The following is a 23,907-nucleotide window of genomic DNA, read 5'->3' as shown; positions in this document are numbered from 1 at the left end:
CATGGTTGCAAACTGCTGGGCTCCAATTGTTGCGATTTCGTCTGATCACTTAAGTCCTGAGGAAGAAGTTGCTCCTGCGACCTGGACGATCGATACAGCTTTAACTGGTTAGCATGATAAATCTTGTCTCTATTATGCTTTCCTCCTGTTATTCTGATCTTATATACTGCTGAACTGAGTTTATCAATGATTTGGAAAGGTCCAATCCATCGATTACACAACCCATGTTCTGGTGACTTATATGACAATAACATTACTTGATCTCCTACCTCCCAAGTATTCTCTCTCTGGTTTTTGTCAAAGTAAGCCTTTGCCTTACGTCTGGATTTTCCCAATTTAGCAGCTACCTGCAAGTGAATGTGATTTAAATGTTTTTGCAGATTTTGCAGGTAGGTATCCATTTTTATTCCCTCTAATTGAGTGCCACTAGCTTGCCAAATTAAATGTTCTGGTAATCTCATTGTTCGGCCTGTCATCACTTCAAAAGGTGTTTTATCAGTAGATGCAGCCGGTGTCGCCCTTAATGCCATTAAAATTAAAGGCATGAGGGTGTCCCAGTTACGTCCATTGGCATCAACCAGTTTCCTCAACATCACTTTTATAGTCCGATTGGTTCGTTCCACCATCCCAGATGACTGTGGTCTATATGGGATGTGTAGTCTCTGCGGGACTCCCATCAATTTAAGACAATCCCTAAAGAACTGTCCTGTAAAATGTGATCCCTGGTCTGATTCTACCTTTGCAGGGATCCCCCAGCGAGAGAAGACTTGTTCTACCAAAACCTTGGCAGTGGCTTTTGCAGTATTGGCCTTAAGAGGAAATGCCTCTATCCACTTTGAGAAAGGATCGATAATCACCAATAAATATTGGTTACCTCTTTGGGTCCTTGGCAAAGGACCTACAAAGTCAATCTGCAAAGCCATCCACGGACCTTCATACACCTGGGATCTTAGTGGCGCATTTCTTTTGGATGGAGTAGGATTAGCTTGGGCACATGCCAGACAATTTTCACAATATTGTTGCACATCCATCCTAAGAAGTGGCCACCACCCTACAGATGCAAGACACTGGACAGTTTTGTCCACTCCCTGATGTCCTCCTGTAGGAGTGTCATGGACCATGTACATCATTTCCCTCCGTAGGTGAGCTGGAACTACCCACACAGGGAAAGGACCTCCTGTATACATGAGAACTCCATCTACGACTTGTAACTGCTGTTCATGTCGTAGATACAAAGGGTCTATTGTTAGTGATCCCTCTTTGTCTATTTTGGAAAGCTCTAAAATTACTTTTATTATGTCCTTATCCAATTTTTGCATGTCTTTTAGATCTGGTATATTGGGTTGTACCAATTTAGTTGGTGTGACCTGGTTTAGGCGTCTGTAATCTATTGTGAGACGCCACGAACCATTCGGTTTCTTAACAGGCCAAATAGGTGAATTTGCAGTGGAAGTACATTTTCGTAGTACTCCCTGTGTCAACAAAGACTTAATAGTCTTTTCTATGTATGGATTTGCTTGTTCTGGGTAAGGATACTGTTTTTGGGCTGAAATTTCTCCTCCTTCCAGAACAATAGTGACGGCCATGCATCCACAGTCATGTTTGTGTTTAGCAAAGGCATCTGCATGTTTGTACAGTAATGCCTGTAACTCAGGTTGGTCTGCATGTTTAGCCACTATTTTGTCTAAATCATACCCTTCAGGTTCAAAGTCCTCCACTGGAGATACCATGCCACACTCAGGTATGACTACTGGAGAGTCATCCTTTTTCTGTTCTACTGAAAGACACAATAATTGGTTACACAAATCAAGAACACATTCCTGTTTGTATAAGAAATCAGTTCCCAATAAGGAATTTTTTTGGGTCTGCTATTTTTATTAATGCAAAAGTATGATTCTTTTTTAGGTGACCTATTTGTACTTTAAGGGGTGTAGAAAGTGTGGTAGTAACCTGATTACTTGCAAAGGTTGCAAGTGTCTTGGTACATCCTGATGATAGAGGAGAGGATCTAGGATCCTCGACATGGAGAATACTGATTGCTGCTCCAGTATCTATAATGAGATTCCTGTTTAGTTCCTCTATCACTGCAGATATTGTGGGTCTTCCACTTGTATCTCTGCCTAATGGGGTTATGACTACACTCGGGGTTGTTTGTAGTCATGCAGCATATGCTGTCAGATAATCAAGGGATTCCTCCTCTATCTCCTCAGAGGCAGCCAATTCTGGAGGAGTGGCTGTCCACTGGGGAAAAGGGGATGGATCGACGGAGGCCACTGGACGGTTCAAGGTTGCTGAGCCTTGGCCTTCCATCATCATCAGCTCATTCACACGGGCATGAAGTTCTCGGATAGCCCGTCGTTGAGCTTCAAGCGTCTGTTGCACTGTTTTAAACATTTTCACAACTGAGTCCTCAGTTTTGTGCAAAGGCGGTGATTTGGGTCTCTGCAGACGTGAACTGTTCTGTGCAGCATCTGAAAAGAAAGGAACACGATCCCGGGCTCCTGCATAGGATCCAAACGCATAACCCTGTCGAGGGGCCTGGCCACTCGAAGGTCCAGGGTTATTACGTGGGTTAGGGTCATTTTGCCAACGTTGATACTTAGGAAATTTAGGAACGCCTCGTCCTAATCCTGGCTGAGGTTGAGGTCCCTCAATCCTCACCGTAGGATTAGTTTGTGGTTCCTGAAGTACTGCAACCGGGGCTCCACGCCGACCTAATTTAGAACCTCCCTGTGCATGTGCTTTAGCCAGTAAGGCTAATGTTCTTTTTAAAGAAATATCATCAGTAATATGCATATTAACCATTTCTCTTAACTGAGGAAGAGAATTATTAACAAGCAGACTGATATATGGCAGTTCATCTGTTTCTTCTTTGATATGACTCCGCCAAGCTGCACTTAACCGCAAATGAAACTGATGTGGAGTTTCATTAGGTTTCTGCTTTAAGTTAGACAGAATTGCTACTCCAGCTTGCCCTGGGTGCTGGTTATGTTCCAATAGGGCTACTGTCTCTTGAAAAGTTTTCTCTCCTACCCTAAACTTAAGTGGCAAAGTACTCCACAATGCTCGATTCACTGTGAGTTGTAAGATTTTAACCCAATCCTCCCTTGGTAAGCCAAACACTTTTGCTGTCTCCTGCACACGTTGTGCATGCATAGCAACTGAAGAATCCTCCATCATTCCTACTTGCTTTGCTACCAGGTCTAAGGTTTTAATATCTGTAACAACTGCTACAGGACAATCAGAATTGGAACCTGCAGTTCCTTCTTCTGGATCTGAATCTGAGCTTTCATCTGAGCTTTCATCTGAGCTTAAATCTACAATTTCTATTCCTTGCCTCCTTCTACCTGGATTCACATTTTCCTCATCTGAACCATCAAAACTTTCCACTGGAGATAATCCTGGATATCTAGGATAATTTTCCATGAAATGTCTATGGCTTACATTCAAAGTGTCTCCACACTGACGTAGGACATCCCTTAGTCCACTAAAGTCTGGCGTGGTAGGGCGTTCTACCGATACACTAGGTGATACCAGCATATACCACGGGGGTGTAGAGGACCCACGAAATTCCTGGAGTCTAGGCAATGTTGATTGCCCGAATGCCAATAAATGTCCACCCAAAGGGACTGGATTTTCTACTCTATATGGTGCTAATGTAACATTGGGTGGAGGAGCAGGAATTCTATTCCCTGCTTGTTGTTGTAGCTCTCTTTGTAACTTAGAGATCACTACATCACATGCATTAGCTACCTGTGTTACCTGTGATACGGCCTCTTCTAACCCTTGAACAATGACCGATTCTAAAGGTATCGCTTCTTCACTCACAGAAGCTGTCTCTACAGAAGTAGAGATTTTTTCCTCTTTCTCTGCTTCTCTGTTTGTGTCACTAACTGCTTCACTGACAGTGACACTTGTCTCCGCCTCCTGAACTGTCACTTCAGAACTTCCGTCTCTTATCGGCAGACTGTCAGTTTTCTCTGCACTGCCAATTTCCTCTGACTCCACAGATTCAACTTGCAAATTCGCTTCTGAAGGTACTGTGTCTGCTTGAGCTAATTCTCTTGTTTTACTTCTAGTCACTGGTCCAATAGGATTTTCTACCTCTCTCGGATCCACCATACCAATAGGGATGGGAATCAATTCTTCAACCTCCTCTGCTATATTTTCTCCCTTTTCTAGTTCTTTAATCTTTTCCAACAGCCGACCGCGGTCTACTCTATAGGCTACTAGCATCTGCTGAACTTCCCTGAGTAACTCCATCTTTTTATCCAATTTCTTTCCCAATGAACTACAAGCTACAAGCAAGCATTCAACAGCTATTCCCTTCACCACCTTAGCTCTTTTCTTTTTCTGCTCTGTTTCATCCTCAAATACATTAGTCACAAAACCCCACGGGTTTCTCTGCTCAGAAATCATTCCACTATGTTCCTGAATATATTTCCTAGCAAAGTTAGGAATTCCAACACACTCCACTCCTGTTCTATCTTCACTTTTAACACTCTTACTACGAAATAGAGAATTCATCTCTTTCTTTTCCTAGTATATTCACTAGAATCTAGTATAGTCTAGTATATTCACTAGAATCTATCCTCTGTTGATTTACTCTGATATAGAAGGCGTCCCTTCACAGAAACAACAGGAATATAACCCCTTAACACCGGTTTAAGCACTGTATCATAAAAGTCCCAAGTAAATAGAGGGAGTGGGGGATACTCTCTTCTCTCTTCTCTCGATGGCTTATAGCAGATCGAGAGGTCTTTCCCCTCTGTCGGGACCTGCCAAATATCGGGGAATACTGAGGCAGACGGATCAGAGGTGCAGTCCGGAAGAGTTAATGGGACTAAGATAAGGTATCTTTGAACTATTCAAGTTCTGACTGATTGCGGCCTTTCTGGCGGCTATGAATACCTTGCTTTATTAACTCCCCGCCACCACTAGTGTGGGTCATCGGATCCAGATGCTACTGCAAATTATTTTATTCGGTACCATTCATTAACTTCTTCAACATATAAAAACCCCTTTCTGTGCACATATATCACTTTAAAACTTTATTACTTTAATATTCAGTTAGCTAATACAGTTAAAACCTTTTAGGCAAAAGTGAAAGTAAAAACCTTTCGGATGTATAACCACAATACAAAACGGAAATACTGGGCGTGCTGCCAGCAGCAATAACCACAGTTGATTCTGACTCTGGTTTAAGAGAAAGATTTCAGTTACTGAAATTAACTATTACTTACTTGTGTTTCAAGTAATTGTGTTTCAAAGAAAAACTCTCTAAAAGGTCTAATTCCTGTCACACACTCCTTAAATCTCCTCCTGGCGGCTCGCCAGTCTGTTGCCTGATTTGGGGAGGGTTAGTAGGGACAGTGGAATTTATCCACTTAATTTGGTTGTATGTAATAATTAATTTTCTAATTAATTAGTAATGTTAGTAATAATTAATAAGTATTAATAATATGGGTATGGCTCGCCAATATGTGTGATCAGAAGATAAAAGTTCGTCTTGAATCAGGCTTCACAGAATTTAATACAAGGAGATTGGGTTATGTGACAGAAAAACTATACTGAGACAGAATTAGTCAAACAAGACCTTTTATTTAAAACCAATAAAACAAGAAGTAAATGTAAAATGTTAAAAGCAGTTTGATTACAAAGTTACAAAATATCACAGTTCTTTGAGATATGATATGATATGATATGATATCTAATGCACTTTGCAGCAAATAGTACTAGAGTGAATTTCACACCTCTGCTAGAGGAAGTATAGTTATAAAGAAACTGGTTATGAATTAAACCCTTCTTAGCATAGATGCTTTAGAGGTGAAGTAGAAATTAAGAATTATTTCATACTTACAGCTGTGAAAGGACAGAACACTACGACTTATCATTAGTTGACAGCTTTCGTAGGTGTAGGCAGGGTGAGGCGATGAGAATAGAAGGATGGGTGTATCGCCTGCTCTAATGGTGGATTATCACACCTTTTATAGGGAGAAATCCTTCCTTTTATGCCCAAATTTGTCTTTCCCCATGGAAAGTGAGGGTACCTGTTTTCATAGGCTGACCTTTGTATACGTATTAATGACAACTATCTACGTATCTTGTGGTAGACTTGTTGTATTTTGTGGGCAGAAATACCCTACTTTTGCACCTAACTAGGTGAAAGGTTAGCAGATATTCAGAAAGTCCCTAGACAATTTGCGTAGGTTTGTTTCCTATTATCACTTTTCTGAGTAAGGGTCTTAAAGGTTGCTTTTAGCATCACAGAGGAAATAGGCCAGGATGTCTGGTTTAGAAGCTTCTAGGTATCTTGCGTTTACAGCTATTGCAAATTCTATTAATCTATGCAGCCTACACACTTTTATCAAAAAGACATTTTATACAGACCAACAGATTAATCCTCAGGGCTACATGTGCTGATATTTATTTGGGGGGAACCTCCCCCCATACCTGCTCTTACCATGGCTCATGAAGCCTCGCTCCAACATCGCTGACTGTGGGGGGAAGGGAATTCAATAGACTGAGTAGCTGCAGATGGTGGTGGTGGCATGCACCTTTGGGCAGCTGAAAGCCCATTTGTTCTGCATCCAGACCTGTCTGGATGCCAATGTGGCCAATATGGTTTGGATTATCATGGCCTGCTGTGCTTTGCATGATGTATGTGGAGCTAAAGGGGAATACTTCCACAGCAAGTGGGCACAGAACAGAATTGTTTTGCAAAGCCGAGACCCTGAACTCACCCATGTTCACACTGCTCCTGGTCCCTGGTGGCCAGGGAAATTGGTGGTGCTGTGTGCTCATACATAACGGAACAGCAGGGAGCCGGAAGGTGAATTGGGTTTGTGCTGAGGTACAGTATAGTGACGCTGTGGTACTGCTAGACAAGCTCAATATTGCATTATGACATATTTCTGTTGTGAGATACCTGGGTGGGTTTCAGACAACTGGAGGAGGACTCACAAGGTTAACTCATTTGGCCCTGGTTTTGTGCTGTGGAGACTGTTAATGCACTTTAATTGAATCACTGAGAGTACGTCTATACTACCCGCCGGATCGGCGGGGAGTGTTCGATGTATCAGGGATTGATTTATCGCATCTAGTCTAGACACGATAAATCAATCCCAAAATCGACGACTGTACTCCACCTCGGCAGGAGGAGTAAGCGGAGTCGACGGGGGAGCCGTGGTGGTCGACTCGCTGCCGTGAGGAGAGCCAGGTAAGTCAAACTAAGATACTTCGACTTCAGCTACGCGAATAGCATAACTGAAGTTGCATATTTTAGTTCAAATCTCTCCCCCCACCCAAGTGTAGCCCAAGCCTGAGCAATATTTAATAATTTTAACAAGAAAAACAAACAAACCTGGGCATCATGTTGGAATCAGAGATTCCAAAGTCACTGTGACTACACCCTGGGTGATTCAAGCAAAATGAAACGTGAAAAGTGAAAAGCAGAGGCTATACCATACTGCATTGCCCTACTCCTAGTTATGTTAGTGAAGAAATGCCTATTGCCAGAGTGGACAGGCTGTGATGGACCTTATAGAAAACTGTGACTTAAGTTAGGGAACAAGGGGCACCACTTCCGATTTTGGTAGGGGAGGCAACTTTAACCATGATACCAGGGGCTACTTAGGCACCTGAAAACTCCAGGTTTTTGGCAGATAACAGCAATTATCTGACAGGAGCACTGTGTCTAATTCCTATATAAAAGAGAGAAAATTAAGTAAAATATTAGACCCACTCAGCTCTAATACTAACATGTTCTGCCATTGTGGCAAGTCATTTAAGGGACCCTGGTTAGGTTTAAAATTTTAATGTATATTCTTACTTTGTTGTTACTTCTGTGGAGAGAGAGACTCCATCAGGATTTCTGGGTTCTGTCTCTGCTCTGGGAGGGGAGTGGGGTCTAGTGGGTTATAGTGGGGGCAGATACATCTGGGTTATATATAAGAACATCAGAATGGCCATATTGGGTAAGACCAATGGTCCATTTACCCCACTATCCTGCCTCCAGCAGTGGCCAATGCCAGGTGCTTCAGAGGGAATGAACAGAATAAGTAATCAAGAGATCCATCCCCTGTTGCCGGATGCTAGGGATGTGCAGAACATGGTTCTGCATCCCTGCCCAGCCTGACTAATAGCCATTGATGAACTTACCCTCCATGAATTTCTTTAGTTCTTTTTTTGAACCCTGTTCTAGTTTTGGCCTTCACAACATTACCTGGCAAACAGTTCCACAGGCTGACTGTGAAGAAATACTTCCTTTTGTTAGTTTTAAATCTGCCGCCTATTAATTTAATTGGATGACCCCTAGTTCTTGTGTTATGTGAAGGAGTAAATAATATTTCCTTATTCAATTTTTCCACACCATTCATGATTTCATAGACCTCTATCATATCCTCCCTGTGACATTGCACTCCATATGTTTTATGGAAATATGCTTCTGAATGTTAATATGATGTAACTGGAATATGCTTTATGCAAAAGGTCTCTTGTAAGGTATCATAACAAAGGTTATAACCTACTGAATATATTCGTCCTATTTGTATGCATGTATCATCCTTGTATCTGAAGCTAGAAATATGAAGTATAACTCTGAGGTCCTATTGTAATTGTGCAAATTTGGGCCATTAATGGTGGTTTAAAAACTTGATGGCTCCCATTGACACAGATAATTGATTGTAAATGGCCTTATTTACCTGAAAGCCTTCCTGTGTATGTGTGAGCCAGCCCATGGGGAATGAGGTCTGAGAGACATGTGACCATGTCACATGATCCTGGAGTCCATCTTAAATCTGGTACTTTTCCATTTAAAAGGAGGGGTGGGGCCAGGGGCAGAGGAAAGATTCCTGCCAGGGGGCTGCTAGGCATGAGAGAGCCCCTGCCTACCACCTAAGATGTCTGCTGGGACTAACAAAGACTGCACCAGGGGAAAGGATTGGGCCAGACTAGGAAGGAGTCTAGTCTGTGAATATCTTTGAGGGTGAGATATTACTTAAATCCTACCTTTTATACTTTTGTTTATTGGTAAACCCACAGTAAAGAGTCGTTACCGGGGAGTGGGGGGTGGGCGGGGGTGAGTCTAACAGCTGTGCATCTCTCTCTATCAGTGTTTAGAGGGTGGACAATTTATGAATTTACCCTGTATAAGCTTTATACAGAGTAAAACGTATTTACTTGGGGTTTGGATCCCATTTGGAGCGGGGTGTCTGAGTGCTGGAGACATGTAACCTGATAAGCTTTTTTCAGTTAAAGCCTGCAGCTTTGGGGGCGTGGCCCAGACCTGGGTCTGTGTTGCAGCAGGCTAGTGTGTCTGGCTCAACAAGGCAGGGTTCTGGAGGCCCAGGCTGGCAGGGAAAATGGGCTCAGAGGTAATTTCAGCACATCAGGTGACAGTCCCAAGGGGGTCTCTGTGACTGAACCTGTCACATCACCTTAGTTGTCTCTTTTCCAAGCTGAAAAGTCCCAGTCTTTTTGATCTCTCCTCATAAGGAAACTATTCCATATCCCTAATAATTTTTGTTGCCATTTTCTGTACCTTTTCCAATTCTAATATATCTTTTTTGAGATGGGGCGACCACATCTGCACACAGTATTGAAGACGTGGGCATTCCAGGGATTTATATAGAGGCATTATGATATTTTCTGTCTTATTATCGATCCCTTTCCTAATGATTCCCAATGATCTGTTTGCTTTTTTGGCTGCCGCTGCACACTGAGTGGATGTTTTCAGAGAACTATCCACAATGACTCCAAGATCTTTCTGGAGTGGTAACAGCTAATTTAGACCCCATCATTGTATATGTATAGTTGGGATTATGTTTTCCAATGGGCATTATTTTGCAGTTATCAACATTGAATTTCATCTGCCATTTTGATGTCCACTCACCCAATTTTCTGACATCCCTTTGTAACTCTTTGCAGTCTGCTCTGGACTTAACTATCTTGAGTAATGTATCATTTGCAAATTTTGTCACCTCACTGTTTACCCCTTTTCCAGTTTCTTTGTGAATATGTTGAACTGTACTGGTCCCAGTACAGACCCCTGGGGGACACCACTATCTACCTCTCTTCATTGTGAAAACTGACCATTTATTCCTACCCTTTGTTTCCTTATCTTTTAACTGGAGTGCCTGGCAATGCTTTCAGGATCATCTAATGATCCTTAATTTAATTGCAAGCCTTTGGTTATCTTAATCACCTTGCCTCTGTTTGCAAACAAACTCCCTGCCCCAAGGGGGAAGCTGGGAGCAGTACAGAAGTCATCACGTCACACTCAAGCTGTGTTGCAGTTAAGAGCTCGGTCTGGGTCTAGAGTGTGCACTGTGAGCAGATCTCTGGTATGAAACCTGGGTGGGGAGAGCCCATCTCTGCATCCCCAAATGGCATCCCTGGAGCACACAATGGACTCACCTGTTTAAAGAAAAGCAGGCAACAGCTCTTAAAATATTTTGAACAAGCATTTATTTGCTGATCTTTTATAGGCATGCGTCCTTGCATTCATGACGTAATGGTAGGTAGCACTATTTGCAGAAAAAATGTATAGCAGTAAAATCTTAATACAGAATTAACACTTAGAAAAAGAAAAGCTATTTGAGATAATTTTTAGAGCATCACAGTCTGCACTACGATGAGTGGCATCTGAATGAGGGCTGACACACGGGCTCTTGCATTTCCTCCTCTTCTCCCTTGAGGCTGATCAGGGCTTGTTTCCTTTGACTGTTGGCCAGCCTGATGTGGTCCAGGTCCAAGGTTAAAGTTGCTTCTCAGTTTGCTTTTCAGGGATAGCACAGTAGGGCATGAACTCCCTGAAATCATTGTGCAAAAGTCTGTCTCCTGAGGTACTGTTCCTTCTCTCTCTCTCTCTCTCTCTCTCTCTCATACAACCATTTTAAACATGGATGAGACAACTAGGTCTACATTTTCAGACCTGGTCTCTATGTGCATGTGACATTACCCAGGGTATAATCTGGACTGTTGAACAGCTGTGACCCCTTAGTTCTCCAACCTTGGGGTGCTTTTTACACTGCTTCACTGTGAGAATAACCTCTCCTGTCTGTTCATACTGTAGCCCATAAGATCAGTTTGCTAGCCTGCTATATTACATAATATTATTTTCTTCATTGGGTTGATTCATACTATTTTGTTATATCTTACTATTACTGAATCATACTTTCAGGGGTTGTTTATAATTTCCAGTATATGTTACTCATAACATGGTTATTCATAATAGTTAGCTGTAACGCAAGGAACCTGCAGGCCTGTATCCTGTATGATTAGCTAGAGCAAGTTAGTATGAGTATTTGTAAACTTTGGCATAGATAAATGGCCTATCGGTCGCCCCCCTTGACTTTGGGGAACTGAATTGGGAAATGAACAAAGAACTGAATATGTTTATCATATGTCTGGAACAGACCAATAACCACAGGGTATGCTGCAGAACATGGAAGTCACAAGTGAGGCCAAAGGTAACGGTTTCGGGAGTGAGATATTCACGTGTATTAATATTGATTATCTCATAATATGTTAAGCTCTAGAGTAAGTGTACCTGAAGATTTATTAGAGGGAGGAAATAAGATCTGGGCATGGTAGGTTGGGCCTGGATTAAGCAATACCAGGACCCTATAAAAGGGGTCAACAGCCATGCAAGAGGGTCGTTCATTCACCCTGCTTTTTCTATGTTTTATCAAGCTATTAGCTCAGCTTTGCAATACAGCTTAGCTACTCAACACTCGAATGAAATCCCTACCGACTGGGGAAGCCTGGACCATCAAATTAATCGGGCATGCCAGGGACCAGGCTGGTCCTCCGTCTCCTACTACCAGGCCTTCAAGGAAGGGTGTGAGTATGTTAGGCTAAGTAGTTCTCTCTAATAGAGATGTTACCATCAGGCGTCACAGAGTTGTATGATTGCTTTATAACTCTGTGTTTCGTAGCATTTGTTGTTCTCTCATTCATTTTAACAAAGATCTTATCAATTTGGTATTGTCCTCAGTTTAAGTGTCCTTGCCATGTAACCCAAGAGTCCTCTCTCGATGCTGAACTCTCTGTGTTCTTGCAATTCCTGCTACCAAAGAAGACCAACTGCATTTGAATTAATTTTCAGGAATGGCTTCTCCAAGTGGAACAAAGCATGATGGAACTGGTGAATTCTATTATGAAGACGGACGCTTCTTTTGGAAAGTTTCACGGCAACTTCTCCCTTGAGGCCTACAAAAAATATTGTGGGTTTTTTTTTTTTAAGTAAAATATGACAAACCCTCTAATACACGTTACTTTATTTTTGATAGAAAAAGTTTCTTCCTAAAGCTATTCATTGCAAATATTTTTCAATATCCTTTTCAAAACATAAATTTCACATCCAATTCATTCTTACCATCAAACATGGTCCACATTGATAACATCTCATCAAGTACTTTTTCCTTGTTTAAGTTATTCCAACCAGTCGGGATTTCCCCCTTGCCTTCAAATTTTCCATTATGCATTTTTTCTAAGTCAGATCTAAAATGACTGACAAACCATTTCCAATAAGACAGTTGGGAGGTATCTGATTTGATGTCCCAATTTGCAAAGTCACGTCCTACTTCTCGATAATTTTTGCACGGAATTGTTTTTCCATCAAGCACTATTTTGCAGTCACTTGCTACAAGGCTGGTACAAATGTCAGTGACTAGATGATTTGTCCCTTCCCACTGGATGCCAGCCAGAGCCTGAGGACGATGATAAAGAGCACTGTGATCTCCATCATGACCAGGAATTGTGTTTGTGCAGACAGCCTTGCAAAAGGGACATTGCTTCAAACACCCACTGAGCTGCTCAAATAGGAGTTGATGGGGTTTTGTGACAAATGGATCCAAATCAATCTTTGAGAATGTGTTTTTCAGCTGTTCTAAGGCAGGGATCAGTGACTCGCTCACCACTTGTTCAAGAAATTGTATGTCTTTTGTCTCTTGATGTTCAATGCTTGTCAGATTGCTTCTGGGAAGGTACAAATCATCTCCAAGCCTGATACAAAATTCATCCAACCATGAGACTACGTTGCCATGTTTATCTTTAACAACTTTAGTTGATTCATGAATTGTCGAAAGAACAAGAGACTGGAAAGAATCAAGATTTAAATTTAAGAAATTTTTCAATTTTGGCTTTTTTTTATCTAAGCAATACCTATCAACAGCTCGTCTGATAAAATCCTCCATATAATACCTTGGGTTATAAATATACTGTTGGTATTTTTCAAAATCTTCCTGCTTTAAAAGCCAATACAGCATGAACTTTTCCAGTTTGCTTCTATTGCCACTGAAGGCTGGATGCGTAGACCTCATCTCATTTGCTATGGCAATGGCAGTCTTCTCATAGACTGCATGGCAGATAGCAGATTTAAGATTGCTGCATAAAATATCAGCAAAAGTTGTGATGGATGTTGCTCCTTGACAGGAGATTTTAAAAGAGCTAAAGAATTCCTCTTCCTTACTTTCAAGATACAAGACTGGATCATTTGATTTCTGGAATGCTTTGAATTTCTCTCTAAACTTTCTTGTGGCCATTTGGCATAAATACAGAGATACATCCACTTTGTATAAGTGTGTTAATGTAAAATTGTCATCCTCTGAATCAGATTCTAACTCTTTGCTTATTAACTCCACTATTTCATGAAAGTAACTGGAAGTGTAATTCATTATCTCGCTCGCTTTGTTCTCAACGTATTCATAGATATGCTGCTCTAGGTGTGCTGCCATTGTCTTTAAATTCTCAACATCACATTCTTTAGTAGTCTTCTTCAGTCCATTCCATTTTCTCTTCATTGAGATGTGCTCAGAAGGGTTCAGAGGAAAAACAATCCATTCAGAGGATCTTTTAATCCTGTTACTTATATCGTGTACTGATTGAAAGTGCTTACCAAGGAAAATCTCCATATCAGCTTTAAAATTGGGCTCAACATGAGGGGCAGAGGACACCTCAGTAACCCATTCATTCCACATTCTGATAAAGTTCTCTCTAAGCTCACTTTCACTCAAATCCTTATCTCTGAAATGTCGGGCCAACTCTTTGCTTTTTATAAGCAACTCATCTTTATAGGTTGCTTTCCTTTGTTCAAAACGGCTTTGATGATTCTTTAGCTTGATAAGTTCTTGACCCTTTTTATCAATGTTGTCAATCAGTCCTTGTCTGAAACTGTCCATTCTTTTTTTAATATTTGTTTTCCACTGAATCAGTATTTTGCAGTCCTTGTCCTCACAAAAATACCTTTCTAGATCCTTTTCAGTGGCATCATATTTTTCTTGAACTCTTTTTTCAAGATCTACTCTATCTATTTCGGAGATTCTCCCGTTCTGAATTTGGATGTTCAGCTTGTTCTGCTGATCAAGCATGAAACGTCTCAGTTCCCAGGTCCATTTGTTATAGTTGTTTTCCAGTCTGCTGTATACAACAATCTCCCGTGTATTTTTAAAGCTGAAGACAAAATTCTCATTTAACAAAGCCTCCCATAGGTCCTGAGTGCGCATTTTTAATTCTGACAGTCTTAGAAAACTACGTTCAGATTTTTCTTTGGCAGCCATGAGAATCCTGCTCTTTAGTTCCTGCACATTTTGGCTGTAACTGGGGTTTGGAGGTGCCATCGGTGGGTTTCCTTCCCAGAGGTGAGGAAAGTAATGAATGTGGGTGCTCACATCAAATTGGATAACATCACTAAAGCAGGTAACATCACAGAACTCTTGCTGGGCTGCAGTAACTGCTACTTTATCTAATTTTTCCTGAAGGCATCTTCGTTCTTCCATATTCTTTTCATTTGCAGTTATATCTCCAACATTTTGATGCACAAACAAACAGCTTGGGGAGAGATTTATTTGCTTCATCCTCAGAAATGCCTGGACAGCGATCTGCAGGATATCTTGCATTTCAGAAGGATTCTCTCCAAAAATATTGATCAGAGTCATGTTGCCAAGACCAATGACAAAAGTGGCTAGCTCGTTATCATGGCTGAGTGCTGATCTGTTTTCTAGCTGTATTGCCCGAAGCCCTTCAGTGTCAATAACCACAACAAAGTCAAAGTTCAGCTCTTCTCTGAGCTCATCATCTATCTTAATTAGTTGCATGAATGCTCCCCTGGTGCATCTCCCTGCACTGACATTAAATTGAAGTCCAAACATGGCATTCAGCAGGGTTGATTTTCCAGTGCTCTGGATGCCAAGTACAGAAAGAACAAACACCTTTTGGTCTCCTAATTTCTCAATTAACTTGTCAAAGATGGCTCCGACCCACTTCAATGGCACATAAGAAGTGTCACCATCCAGCAGCTCGATAGGATACCCTTCAACCATCAAATCAGCTACAATTTTTGGTAGTTCAAGAAAGCACTTATCCTGTTCAGGTAGTGCATCCAAAGCTTCATAAATCTGACCCACCTCTCTCAAAAGATGCTCAAGGCCAAAAGTAGATTCATTTATTTCATGTGATAATTCTTCTAATTGTTTTTGCAAGTCATTATTTTCTTCTCTTTGTTTTTTTGCCAGGGTTTGTGACCACAAATCATGGTATTTTTGGTGAAGCTCTGGAAGATGATCAGAAGATAGATCAGCTGTAAATATTTTCAGCCACTGTAAGAAGTACATTTTGGTTTTTTGGGAAGGTAAAGTCAGAGCTGAAAGCACTGACTGCATTAGTTCATTCAGGGGGAACGCTCTCTGTAACTGCTCCTGTCGCAGTGCATGCTTTTCTGATTGTATTTGGCTTAGGTGCTGTTCAATGCCCATCTTCTCATTGTCCTGTAAATGGGTTCGTTCTTTATCCTTTTTACACCACTTGTGCCACAACTCTCCTTGGAGAGGTAATAATTTGTCCTTAGTATATAAAATATTTTTCTGTCTCAGAAAACCTGCTATTTTCTGTGCCAGTTCTTTGCCGTCCGTGCACTCTCTCTTGTCTTCATCAACATGGAATCCATGCTTTCGAGCAATGTTTGCACATTTATCTAGACTACAAGGAATATTTGAAGTTTCTACAGCACATTTAATTGCAGTGGTCAGTTCCTCCATTAATTTTGCCTCATTCTGGTTCTTAACAGCTATTTTTACTCGCTTTTCATACTTGTTAACTGATGTTCTCTCTTTGTCAATACAGAGAAAGATGACAGGTTTGGGGGATTTTAGAAGGTCTCGTAAAACCTTCCTGCCCTTTTCATTCCGATCAGTGTCCGACAAGAGAACCACAGTGACAGAAGCTATTTCCTGTAAAAATTTGACTTGTCGCTCATGTTCTCTTGCATCTCCATGAAGATTAGTGAATGCGATGCAACTGTCAAACCTGTCATCATCATCTCTACCTGGGCAATACCAGGTGATTTCTACAACACCTTCCATCAAGAGGCAGTTTTTACTACTGCCTCTACAGTGACGATGGAAAAAAATATTATGCTTTTGCTTACTCAACAGTGTATTTAAGAGCTGAGATTTAGAAAAAGAAGATGCACCAAATCTTATGAAGGACACCACTGGTAGATCTGCTTGATAAATCAATTTATCTTTACATTTCCTAATCCCAGCCCTGTTTTGAAATTTCTCATGACTCTGCCATTTCTTGTTAACTTGGCAAAAGGACCAAAGAGGGAATTCTATTTCTGAAGTGCGGGGATCTGGCACCAAAAGTGGAAGTGCAAATTGACATAACGAAAGCTTTGTTGAAATATATTGCCTCATGAAATCATCTGCACAGTGAAAAATTGACATCTGGATGTCCATGGGATGCACCTGACCCTTATTACTTTCAGCAAATTCATTAGATTCCTCCTCATCATCATTAAAAATGTCATCTAAATTATCTGTGGGCTCATTCACATCATCGCTGGTGGTCAGTATATTGGCTATGCCTTGTTTTGTTTTACCGTCATCCTTGCAAATCAAATTTCTTACCCGATAGTCCAGCATCAGCAGCTTATCCAAAAAATAAAATGGCAGCTCGCTTTCATTGCTGGGGTGGCTGCCATGTAAAGATGTTTTGTGAATTTTCTGGAAGTCTGCCATCCCCATTTTATTTGGATAGTAATGTTCAAGTTTAAGTTGCTGAATTAATTTTAGAAACCCTGAGTTTGGGGAAAATTCATATGTCTTAGTGTCACTGGATTGCACTTCTTTGGATGTTGATACTGGTGAATTTACCTGCTTGATTTCTTGAAAAACGTTTTCTAGTTCTTTCTTTATATATTCCTTCTGCTGATCATCATTTGTGACTTCAAAATTTCCGTTTACAAGGGACTTCAAGTCTCTTTCCAGTGCCTTCCAATCAGTGAGTGCCCTGTGCTTTGTAAGGACAAAAGTAACTTCCTGTGATAGCGAGTTGCCCATGTGATCTTCAATAAAAGTCAAACATTTCTTCTTCTCTTCGGGGGCCATAACTTTATTTTTAGCTGCTACTGTCAGACCTGTCAACAGCAGGAAAGCCTGAGCTCTGGAAACATCCTGATCCCTAAGGATCAAATATCCCTCATGTGCCCTTTGCATTTCCTTTAACATGAAGTTAATTTCTGGGCACCCAAGGAGATACCGAAAAGTGTGACTGTCCACACGGTATCCTGCACTGGCTGCAACTGAGAGTAATAACAGTTCTGTGTCTGTCTCAGCTCTCTTTCTTAGAGCCTGCAGTAGTGAATGGAAGGATAAACTGAGAATCAGAGTAGCTTTTCTTTTTGCTTCTTGCTGTGCTGCGGGAGAATTCATAGAGGCAGCAGTAGCATCCGTGACGTCACTTTCCATTTGTTGTAAAACTTTAATGAAATCTGTAAGATCTGAGCTGCAGATCTGTCCTGCTTGTTCTGCTGCTGACTGGAAAATCCATTGCATAATGAAAGAAGATCTGGGGAAATTCTTAACTGAATAGATATAAGGATCCAGAAGGCAGTGCAGCAAAGCTTTGATGTACTTCTCATTTGGGGCAGATAAATCTTTGCACAGAGAAACTGTTTTTTCCAGGAAATCTTGAAGCACCTTATCCGACAGGCAAATGTCAATCCATACATTAGGGCTTCTTGTTTTTTCATTCAGCTTCTGTTTGAAGTTCATCAGTGTCACCAGCTGTTCTTCATCCCCAGAGACTTCCCAGGACTTCATGTCCTCTAAGAATGATCTGGCCTCATACACTGCACTGGCTAACTCCTCCCCAAGCAATGTACTGACACTTAGGTTTGTTAGGGCTTCATAAGCATGTATGAGGCTGCTCCTCATTTGATAAACATTGTTAAAATGTTGTCTGTGATTGGACAGGATTATGTCCCACACTGGAATCAGCCGAGAACCTCTGTCAATAACAGACCAGGTTTTGTTACTGGCCAGTAGCCCAGATTTCCATGCTGTGAGTGAATCCACTGCAGGTGGGCCGCCTGTCTTGGTAATAGACAGCTGAACCTCTGTTTGCATTTGTTTTTTATCTGCGCCCTGAAATGAGGCTTCAGAACCTGATTTTGATGCAGTCACACCAGCTGCAATGCTCCAACCAAAGCCACTGTAGCTGCCCCCAACATAAGAGCTGAGTGCATCAGATGTTCGTTTCTTCACCTCGTCCAGCTGCTCTGCCCGGAATCCCTCAGAAGACGCTTTCCACCAGAATATCCCACCCAAGTGAAGGGGGCCCTGGTTTACATGAGACCCGAATCTCTTGAAGAAATTCCCGCCCCTGCTCTTCAGCAAGTTGAGCTTGTCCGGCTCTGGGGTGTGACTTAAAATGTCCTCAATCTCTTTTAACTCTTGCAGCGCTGCACTGGAAAGTCGAAACTTATCCTTGGGGAAGTGGCTTGAGGCCAGTGGGATGTAGCTGTACTTGGTGGTGCAAATGTAAGTGTGTTCCAAGCGGGACCTATGGGTTTTTTTTGATTCTTCAGATTTGCCATAATCTGTGCTGGTTTCAGCGCTAAACCCCCCAAATCCACCCTTGGATGCGATGCTAATCCCCAGCTTCTCCATGCTCCTGGTGAATGTGGATTCTGCTTCGGACGATGAAAACTCCTTCTTCTCAAACAGCGGCCCTTGCTCTGGACCAAAGAGCTCGAACCCTTCTGGGATGTCTATGAGCTGCTCTCGCGTCTCCGCCATCTCTGCAAGCGTGTTGGTTTTGTAAATGCCCTGCAGGGCCAGCCCTCCCGACGCCCATCTCAAAACTTCCTTGTCAGAGAGATTCTCACTCTGGGACACCGACTCCTCCAGGAGGTCTAATTGTCTGTGCACATTCTCTATCACTTCCTTCAAAGGCTTCTCAGCTGGTGCCCAATACTCTGGGGCTATGTCCATAGCTCCCTGCAGCTCCTCCTCTTTCTTTCTTACAGCTTCTTCATGGCGGCTCCTGCCTTTCTCCTGCATTTCTTTTAGCTCCTTCAGCGCCGACTTAGCCTGCTCCTGCCTCTTCTTTAGCATCTCCAAGTGCTGCTCCTGCAGCTGCTTCATTGTTGCCTTGCTGTCTGTCTTAAGTAGTTCTTGGAGCGCCTGCTTTTCCCATGTGTGCTGCACATTGCACTCTAAGTTTAGGTAGTCGTCATATCGCAGGTGTTTCAAGGCTTGAGCAGAGGTAACTCCAAGTTGTTTGTGTAGTTTAGGCAGCCAGTACTCTGCACTCAGACCCACTGCTTCCAGTCTCTTGGCTAGTTCATCCTTTGCAGGATCTCCCTGTACTGAATTCTTGGGCTTTTCCTTTCCCGTAGACATGGCTGTGAAATGGAGTGGAAAAATAATATTACACTCAGATGAAGATGTCCCTCCCTCCGCCAGCTTCACCCCTGGCCTTATATAATATACAATGGGCTACACAAGTGGTGCTCACTGTCACGTGATTCGGGAGCCACATTTGCAACCACCATTAACCAAAAGAACCACATGACCACTATATGCCCTGCGCACAACCCCACCGAACACACACATATGATAATATTAAATAATTAACTATAAATATATATATATAAATGCACTATAATTTTCAAATAAATTTTCAATAAAATGAAAACTAAATTTAGCTAACTTATTTATTGCATGAAGGGTTCAGAATGCAGGAGGGGGCTCTAGGCTGGGGCAGAGGGCTGGGGTGTGGGAGGGAGGGAGGGAGGGCTCCAACTGGGGGGGCGTAAATTAAGCTGTCATGGGATAAAAGGGAAGGGTCCCTTAATGGACTGAGAACTGGTTAAAAGACAGGGAACAAAGGGTAGGAATTAATGGTAAATTCTCAGAATGGAGAGGGGTAACTAGTGGTGTTCCCCAAGGGTCAGTCCTAGGACCAACCCTCCCCCAACTGCCCCCCAGAACCGCCACCCCCATCTAACACCGCTGGTCCCTGTCCCCCAATTGCCCCCTCCCAAGACCCCTGCCCCAACTGCTCCTTGGGACCCCAGCCCCTATCTAAGCCTCCCTTCTCCTTGTTTCCAACTGCCCCTTCCTGAGACCCCCCCCAACTTTCCCCCAGGACCCCACCCCCTACCTGTCCCGTGATAAATCCCTGGGACTCCCATGCCTATCCTACTGCTGCCTGTCCCCTGACTGCCCCCCTGAACCTCTGCCCCATCCAACCACCCCTGCTCCCTGTCCCTTGACTGCCCCCTGGAACCCCCTACCCCTTCTCCAACCCCCAGCCCCCTTACCGTGCCACTCAGACCAGCGTGTCTGGCTCCATGCAGCTCCAGACACATTGCTGCCATGCTCCCCCGTGGAGCCCACAGCCCCCGCCCCAGCACCTGCCTTCCAGATTTGAACACCTCAAAATTCAGGAGTGCTCAAGCTCAGTTTGGGCAGCTGTTACTTCATTTCTCCCAAATCAAATATACTGATCCACTGTAACTTGCTGTAGAAAAAGCAGGATAAAATTGAGCAAGAAATGCTTATTAGGACTGGAATTGCTATTTTCAACAGCCATTGCCCTTTTGTTTGTTTGAAGGGAAGACAGTGATATTGCATTGGCAAATTCCCCATAGAAAGAAAGAGTGGAATAAAAGAATAATAAAGGCACCTCAACTTTTCCTCATTTATGGAGGACAGTCTTATAATATGCATCCAGATCTCCTCCAATCACACAAGCTGAAAATTGTTCCACTTTACTGCAGCTCTGTAGATATGGGAACCAATCCTGTCTGTGTTCTGTGCACATCCAAAATTCCTGCTGAATGACCTGCCCTGGGAGCATTACCAGTGACCCAGGGCTGGGGAGGCAGGAGGTGTGTGTGGGAGGGAGACACTGGTGGGGAGGAGCCCAGGGCTTGGGCAGCAGCAGGGTGGGGGGAGGGCCCTGGTGGGGAGGAAAGGGGGAAGCCCAGCGCTGGGGCGGCAGGGGGTGTGGGTCAGTGGGGGGAGAGCCCAGGATTGGGGCAGCAGGGGGGAGCCCAGGGCTGGGAGGGGGGCAGCCAAATTTTTTTTTGCTTGGGGCAGCAAAAAACCTAGAGCCGACCCTGCCGGGTTCCCCCAGCCGCCGGAGCCCGGAGCCCTTTAATTTGACCCTGAGGGCTCCCAGCCACCTCTTCAACTGGGAGCCCCTGGTTGATTTAAAATAAAGTATCACCTCCCCGCCCCCAACCTTCCTTTTTGGCCCACAGCTGTTTTGGTGGGGCGGCACTGGGGAAGGAGGGTTTGTTTCTGCAGGGCTGGACGGCCCTGGGGCGGGGTGTTTCTGCGGGGCCAAGAGGGTTCGGCCCTCAGCTGTTTTCTTTGGAGTAATGTGGCCTTCGCCGCTTTACGAGTTGTGCAGGCCTGATGTAAAGTAATGCACATTGGAAAAAATAATCCCAGCTATACATACAATATGATGGGGGCTAATGTAGCTACAACGAGTCAGGAAAAAGCTCTTGGAGTCATCGTGGATAGTTCTCTGAAGATGTCCACGCAGTGTGCAGAGGCAGACAAAAAGCAAACAGGATGTTAGGAATAATTAAAAAGGGGATAGAGAATAAGACTGAGAATATATTATTGCCCTTATATAAATTCATGGAACACCCACATCTTGAATACTGTGTACAGATGTGGTCTCTGTAGCTCAGTGGTTTGTGCATGGGCCTCCTAAACCCAGGGTTGTGAGTTCAATCCTTGAGGGGGATACTTAGGGATCTAGGGCAAAAATCAGTACTTGATCCTCCTAGTGGAGGCTGGACTCCATGACCTTTCAAGGTCCCTTCTAGTTCTGGGAGGATAGGTATATCTTCCCTACTATTTATCTCAAAAAAGAAATGCTTTCACTAGAAAAGGTTCAGTGAAAGGCAACTAAAATGATTAGGGGTTTGGAGAGGGTCTGATATGAGGAGAGATTAAAGAGGCTAGGACTTTTTAGATGGCAAAAGAGGAGACTAAGGGGGGATATGATAGAGGTCTATAAAATCATGAGTGATGTGGAGAAAGTGGATAAGGAAAAGTTATTTACTTATTCCCATAATACAAGAACTAGGGGTCACCAAATGAAATTAATAGGCAGCAGGTTTAAAACAAATAAAAGGAAGTTCTTCTTCACGCAGCGCACAGTCAACTTGTGGAACTCCTTACCTGAGGAGGTTGTGAAGGCTAGGACTATAACAGTGTTTAAAAGAAGCAGCAAAGAATCCTGTGGCACCTTATAGACTAATAGACGTTTTGCAGCATGAGCTTTTGTGGGTGAATACCCACTTCTTCGGATGCAAGCAGTTCATCCGAAGAAGTGGGTATTCACCCACGAAAGCTCATGCTGCAAAACATCTGTTAGTCTATAAGGTGCCACAGGATTATTTGCTGCTTCTACAGAACCAGACTAACACGGCTACCCCTCTGAGTGTTTAAAAGAGAACTGGATAAATTCATGCTGGCTAAGTCCATTAATGGCTATTAGCCAGGATGGGTAAGAATGGTGTCCCTAGCCTCTGTTTGGCAGAGGATGGAGATGGATGGCAGGAGAGAGATCACTTGATCATTGCCTGTTAGGTTCAACCCTCTGGGGCACCTGGCATTGGCTATTGTCGGTAGACAGGAGACTGGGCTAGATGGACCTTTGGTCTGACCCGGTACGGCCGTTCTTATGTTATGTTATGTGCTTACCTCAGGCAACTCTCGTCTGGTGGCACAGCAGGGCTGAGACAGGCTCCTTGCCTGCCCTGGCCCCCTCGCCACTCCTGGAAGCGGCCAGTGCTTGGGGGGAGGCAGGTGGCTCCACGCACCACCCCCACAGCTCCCATTGGTCGCAGTTCCCAGCCGACGGGCTCTGTGGGGGCAGTGCCAGCAGGCGAAGACAGTGCGCAGATGGAGTGAAGCATCGGCGCTTCCCCAGATTGCCGTGCAGCTCCAGCCCAGCATGGGGGAACTAGGGTGACCAGATGTCATAAACAGATAGTTAACGGTTAAGGTCGCTTTTACCTGTAAAGGGTTAACAAACTCAGTAACCTGACAGACACCTGACCAGAGGACCAATCAAGGGACAAGATAATTTCAAATCTCTGTGGAGGGAAGTCTTTGTTTGTGTTCTTTGTTTGGGGATTGTTCTCTCTTTGGATCTAAGAGGGGCCAGACGTATATCCAGGCTCTCCAAGCTTCCTGAAGTATTTTCTTCTATTCAGTATAGTGAGTATTAGAAAGGCGGATTAGTCTTATAATTAATTTCTGTATTTGCAAATGTGTGTTTGCTGGAGAAATATCTTTATTTCTGTTTGCTGTTACTTTGATTATTCTGAGAAAGGGTGGGGGAGTCCCTCTAGGTTTAAAGTTAGACCCTGTAATATTTTTCATCCTGGTGTTACAGAGATAGTATTACTTTCTTTCTTTCTTTTAATAAAATCTTTTCTTTTTAGAACCTGTTTGATTTCTTCCCTTTTTGGAATCTCAGGGGAAGGGGGGGGAAGGGAATCCCTCTTTGTTTGATTCAAGGAGTTTGAATCAAGGTGATCTCTTCCGACGGCTAAGGAAGGGGGAAGTGGGGGAATGGTTTATTTCC

The 23,907-nt window shown here is 43.1% G+C and overlaps 1 protein-coding gene across 1 annotated transcript; it reads right to left on the bottom strand.

Annotated features, from left to right (window-relative positions):
- Positions 1-12,316: 12,316 nt before the first annotated feature.
- Positions 12,317-19,688, bottom strand: LOC123365864 (interferon-induced very large GTPase 1-like). The gene has a single exon (XM_045008869.1). The coding sequence runs from the start codon at positions 19,686-19,688 to the stop codon at positions 12,345-12,347; it is 7,344 nt and encodes a 2,447-aa protein (XP_044864804.1). The 3' UTR covers positions 12,317-12,344.
- Between the last annotated feature and the right edge of the window lie 4,219 nt (positions 19,689-23,907).

Source organism: Mauremys mutica, chromosome 3 (genome assembly GCF_020497125.1).
Source record: "Mauremys mutica isolate MM-2020 ecotype Southern chromosome 3, ASM2049712v1, whole genome shotgun sequence".
Taxonomy (NCBI): Eukaryota; Metazoa; Chordata; order Testudines; family Geoemydidae; genus Mauremys; species Mauremys mutica.
Note: the sequence above shows the minus strand (reverse complement) of the source record. Positions and strands in the feature narration are given on the sequence as shown.

What these genes read in the sequence shown, in the direction of transcription:
- LOC123365864 (XM_045008869.1), bottom strand. Translation starts at nt 19,688, where the DNA reads ATGTCTACGGGAAAGGAAAAGCCCAAGAATTCAGTACAGGGAGATCCT.